We start from the raw sequence: 6,000 nt of genomic DNA, 5'->3' as shown, positions 1-6,000 counted from the left end.
ATATACGTGTATATATATGTGTGTATATATATATATATGTGTATATATATGTATGTGTATATATATATATATGTGTATATATGTACGTATATATACACGTATATATATATATATAAGGCCTATATACTTTTTAAGCCATGTATCATGCATAGGAACGTTGACGCCTGCAAGGCTCTGGTTCTATAATCAATTTTTTAAGTGTATGTGCATTTTTTTTTATATTTGTCCTTGTGTATTATCCAAATGTGGTTTTTTAATTGTCATAAAATGAACTTGAATCGATGCGTGCTGTTAATGATGGTGGCATTATTGTCGTAAATATCAGGTGCACGATTGTTTGATCAGTTGAAACGACGTCGTGAGCGATCCAATCAACAACGAACCAATCATCTAAGCCACGTTCTCAACAGCACAGAAGATCCGGGAGCCTGTTGCCAATTACTTCAGCGGTTTGCCCTTCTGTAAGTACCTGTAGTTTGTACAGATTATATTTAAACCACATGTTAATATCCACAGCACTCCATTCTCCATTTGCAAAGGGCAAACAACAGACCATATTTATTTGATAAACGCCCTGCTTTGAATAAATGCCCCCTTAAATATATGCCCACTCCAGAGCCTCATTTAGAATAAATACCTCCCTCGAATAAACGCCTCTGGCATTTATTTTTTCCCCCAAATAAAAGCTCCCTAATGACTGTAGAAAAAACTAATGGAAGCAACATCATTCTCAACACATTCTGTTAATGTTCTACTTCAATAGAATTATATATTCTATTCTGGTAGGATCAAAAGTCTTTAGTATATCATGCAATAACACATTTGACATAATTATGTGTTGTAGTTTCACATATTTACTGTGAATTAAGCAAGCGTTTATTTGAGTATATATGTTTTTTAAAAAAAATAAATATGGTATATATTATACGGTATATAATATATATGGTATTAAAATAATACAATAAATGGTTAAAAAAGAAGTAACATAATATTATGCATAACAATATCATAAATCCAAGGACATTCAAAATTGTCAAAACAGTGGAATTAAGGCAAGTTTCAAAACAATATTAATTGAGTTACCAGAATCATTCAAGGTTGGCAAATTTTGGCAACACCTTCTTTATTGTTAATTAAATAATTTAATTGTATTATTATTATAATTAAAACACTGTAGGTGTTGCCAAATATATGTTGTGGAATCCTATCAATTGTTATGGTAAGTCAGATATTGACTTGATGGCCATCTTGAAATGAGAATTTCATGAAAACAACATTTATTGATTGAATGTAGGCCTACGTTGTCTTCATACCAATATTCGGTGGGGATTCCCAAAAATGTAAGGCTTAACCATTGCCTACTCGGTGAAATGGACGGTTTTGAGTCGCCCACAAAGCATGCACTTGGCCCTGCAAATACAATACTTGAGATTCGGTTTCCCTACAAAATATTGTTGGTGTTCATAACTCTCTGGTTATAATTAATTAATTAAAAAGATTAGTTGTTAACCTCACAAGTTGAATTTATCAGTCGACAAACTACAGTAGGTCTAGGCCCATCTCTCGATTCGAAGGATCTAGAGTAGAATTTACACAAACTAAGGCACAGATGAAGATGCATCTGTATAACCTAGAAATACCGCAACTGTGCGCAATCTATGCCCTTTTATATGCCCTCTAAAGATCATAATTTTCTTCTTTTTTTTCTTACGTTTGGGAGGGGGCGTGGCCCTGAGCCGATTGGCAGGCCACGCCCACTGGGTTCCATTTTGGATGGCCTAATTCATCTCTCTGGCTAAGCCCCTGTTGCCCATATAAAGTCATGATGTGCCTATACAGTAGGTGGTCATGATGTGATGTCATCATGACCATATTTAGGAATGAGCCTGACAGGGCTTCATGGTTCATCAAAATACCAATATCAACCATGCACAAAATGTAGCCATCACCGCAGTGGTGGCTCCAAAATGTTTTCTGCTAAGGGGTTGTAAATGCTAGGGAGGGGGTGTCTGAACCTAAGGCCTTTCATTCATTTGTTCGTTTTGTATATAGAAAATTAAATTGGTGAAGAAGGCATTGTTAAAAATAACAAAAGCTTGTGGTCAGGAATGCTTTGGTCAGGTCTAAGATTAAAACCCTTATTTGAGGTCAGTGGGGAGAGATTTTATGGTTTTGGATAGCATAAATTGATTAACCCTGATTGTATAAGAAAATTATGGTGAAAATTAATGATGACCTTAAGTGGTGTCGAAAGAGGGTTCCATGCTTCTCCTCTGCGGGGAAATTTCCTCAATGGCACATCTGGTTCTCTCCAATAATTGCTGCAGTGGTCATGACACAAAGTATTTCAATTTAACTCAAGGGTGAAAAGCAATGTAGATGAACCGCCTTGCCCAAGTGGCCAGATTCAGAGACTTTCAACCACTTGATAAGCTTACTGCTGCTCTTTATACTTAGGGGTTGTGTGCAACTTTTTCTCGACAGGTGGTTCGTCATGCCCCGACAGTCCACACCCATCTCAACCCCATCATGTTTCAATTTTCCGTGGCAGATTTTACCGTGGTTCCCCGACAGCTTAACCAGGTCTCCCCTTTGGATGGGCCTGGGCCGAGCCAGCCCACCTGCTGGCGCAACCCTTGCTTATGCATTCACGTTCTTTATAGATGATGGAATTGTTCTAGTTAAAGCATGCATAAAACAGAAGTCTGCTGTATTTAGACTGAAGGAAATGATTATGACTAGACTAATACAGATATTTATAATCTTGACTATACAAATACATTCACCGAACATGACAGATTAGGTCAGATGCCCAACGGTATGAATCAGTCAAGAGGCGGCTATAAAAAGTTATATTTAGATGACTGTTTAAAAATACTTGAATACATAATGTACTCACTCATGTTTCCTGCTATTCATGATGCGTCTGATGTAACATTTTGTATTGAATCAAGTGTATATATAATGATGAATATAATGAGGACATCCAGGTTACAATTAGTGGCCTTGTTTTCTTATCTCTTAATCATCAGTGCTAGCTGGCTTCAATCATATTTAATATCTTTAAATGTGAACAATACAGTTCGATGATTGAGTTATGCCATGTATTTGTACTTGATGTAGTATATGTAGAAAATGATTACTTTTGAAAAATACATAAAGCCAAACAATAATATTTGAAGACAAGAGTCAGAAGGCACTCATGTGTGTGCTGCATCATGTTCTTTTCTGCCAATCACTTTATTTGCTCATCTAGGTTTATGTTGTTGCATACCTCTTTAGATTCATTTATTTATTTATAAGGCATACTTTTGTATACATTAGGTAGAAAAAGGGAAAAAAATGTTTCTGTTTTTTAATTGAAGATGTTGGCCCTTTTAACCCTTCCCTTATCCCCACCCCCACCCCCTCCCCTCCACACACTGTCACAAGCAATCCTCTATATATACATGTGTTTCTTACGACTTTATTTGAATTCATGTAGAATTTTCTGGGTGTTGAACCTTTAAAAATAATTATACATTGGTTTTTGTTCATAATGATAATTAAAGTTTATTTTATCTTATATAAGTATTAGTAAGAGTATTTTATGTTCTTGATTACTTTATTCTTGTGTATTATTGATATTTTCAGTGAAGCAGGACACACAGAGCTTCCTCCAATAATTCCGTCAATGAGACGAGCTGCACCACCTCTTAATCTACTAGATTTTCCTGGATATGAAAGATTGAATGAGAAAGAACGTGAAGTAAGGGGGATCATGCATTATTTTCATCATTTTTACAAGAGTAACAAAAGATGCGCTTTTCAGTGACCCCCTTTCTCTCCTTAAAGAGTCCAAAACAGAATGATGATTTTTGACATTTTAAAAGGTCATTATTTTGCCTTTTTCTTAAAAGAGTGCATATGCGTACACTTTCAAACTCTTCCTGTGTTTAGTACTCTTGTAAAAATGATGAAAATTATGAATGGTCCATAAGGTTGATAGAAAGCAATCTATCAGTTCAATTTACTAATAGATATTGCAGAGATATATAATAGACTTTTCCAAAGTGTCAATCATACCTGACCATTGATCAGAACAAGCCAGAATTACACTCATATGCCCTACAAATGCATGCGTTGTCCTACAAATGCATTTATTGCCCCACAAACGCTCATGTTGGCCCACAAATGCATGTGTGTCTTTTTGTGGTATCTTAAAAACAATATCCAAGGAGTGGGCCTTAACGGAAGAGTTCATTGTTATCTTTGGTTTTTTTTATTTTTTTTAATTTCTAGATGTGTGCATCTGTACGAATCATACCCGAAGCATATTTTGAATATAAACGTATCTTCCAAGCGGAGTATCAGAAGCTTGGCTATCTAAAACTAAAGCATGCCCGCAACCTGATACGAATAGACGTCAACAAGATCCGCAAACTCTTTGATTTTCTCATCAAGGAATGTGTGATCAGTAATGGTAATGAAACAGAAGAAGTAGACCGTTTTGAGCCCGTAAACCGTTTTGAGCCCGTCAGTTGAGTGAAAATTGCCTATGGTTTTAATCCAGTGCTCCAGCCCTAATGGGACTGAGAACCTTAATGGGGCTTAGTATGGGCTAGAGCAGAGGTGGTCATAATAATGGATTGGAGGCCAAAGTGAATTTTTTAATTTAACACTGATGGCTGCACCCACACTTTGACATTTCCAGAAAACCTTCACGTACTGCTTTTATACTCAGTTTTAATGTTATTTCTTAAAGAAGATCGGTGTCAAGCAGTAAAAACAAGGGCTTTTCTAGCCAAAGATGGTAGGCAGGCCGCACATATGGTTGCTGCGTACTGCAAAAACCTTGCCAACAGGCTGCACTTTGCCCACCTGTGGCCTATGATTTTAATGATGGCTGGAGCACAGATATAGGAACATTTCATTATTTTTTCTCTGTCTTCCTGATGGGTGGAGCTAATTTGAATAAATGCTATACATCTTACCAGTGTTTTTCCTGCAGATCTGGAATATAAACTCACCCGATCTGGAATACTTTATAAACTCACCCGATGTGAACTCTGAACCGAGTGTTAGATCTACTGCTGTGTAGGCTGGTTTGAATGGGTGTGGTTGGTCTGAGTGGGCTGGTTTGATATGAGTAGGCCGGGATCACCTGAGTTCCAGTGTCCTGGAATGATGTGAGTTGGTTTGAATGGTTTTGTCTAAGTGGCAAGTGTGATCGGTAATCACCATAGTGTGGGCTGAATGGTGGCAAGTATGGTTCTTCCTGGTAACCTATGCATTTCAGGGATGTCAATAACATGTGAACATTTGAGATGGTGTGATGTGCAAAAGCAATAAAAGTCACCTAAGTTATCTTACTGTAGTTGTTTTCAAGTGATAACTTACAGCTTATGACGATCAGATATGCATTGTTGTACGGTTCAAGTTATTGGTAACAGGAAGTTTAAAAGTTTTCACAGAATTGTATACACCAACCACTGCACGTAATCACAAATCATTCCCAGTGTTAATAATTTGAATACAGTATGAAAAACACAATTTGTGCAATCTAAATTTTAATTCATGCCACATGAAATCAGTTTTCAAATTACGATTATTTTAATTGGTTATTGTTATTATTTTTAGTGTATTATTATTTTTACAAAACTTATTTATTTGTACTTCATTGACTAGAACTAAAATTGGCAGAAGGAAGAACAAATTTTGGGAAAAAGTTTTCAGCCGTGCAAAATACTTTCATTAGTGAATGTATTCATTAATTAGGCAATCAAATAACAGGAATATAAGGGTGTGTTGTATAATGTTGTATTAATTGGCATTAAATGTTTAAATATTCAAAAGTTGTGTCTGCAGTAGTCAACTTATTTATGTCATTTGTCAAAATATAGTTGAATAAGAAGTTACATTTCAGGTAGAGTGAACCATCCAGCAATTTTGAACATTCAAATGCTTACAAATACTGCTGTACATTAATCTGTTTATTAATAGTATTATAAATAAAAATAA

General features: G+C 35.8%; 1 protein-coding gene across 1 annotated transcript in view; it reads left to right on the top strand.

Annotated features, from left to right (window-relative positions):
* Positions 1–5,834, top strand: part of LOC117118362 (transcriptional adapter 2-alpha-like) — an 18,943-nt gene extending 13,109 nt beyond the window's left edge. Inside the window, exons 11-13 of the mRNA XM_033262936.1 lie at positions 326–461; positions 3,634–3,748; positions 4,282–5,834. Coding sequence (XP_033118827.1) covers positions 326–461; positions 3,634–3,748; positions 4,282–4,524 — 494 coding nt within the window. The 3' untranslated portion in view covers positions 4,525–5,834. The remainder of the gene's footprint in view (positions 1–325; positions 462–3,633; positions 3,749–4,281) is intronic.
* Positions 5,835–6,000: the final 166 nt, after the last annotated feature.

The sequence above is a fragment of the Anneissia japonica genome, unplaced genomic scaffold (genome assembly GCF_011630105.1).
Source record: "Anneissia japonica isolate Jap-2015-1 unplaced genomic scaffold, ASM1163010v1 scaffold695_len1296351_cov181, whole genome shotgun sequence".
Lineage (NCBI taxonomy): Eukaryota > Metazoa > Echinodermata > Crinoidea > Comatulida > Comatulidae > Anneissia > Anneissia japonica.
Note: the sequence above shows the minus strand (reverse complement) of the source record. Positions and strands in the feature narration are given on the sequence as shown.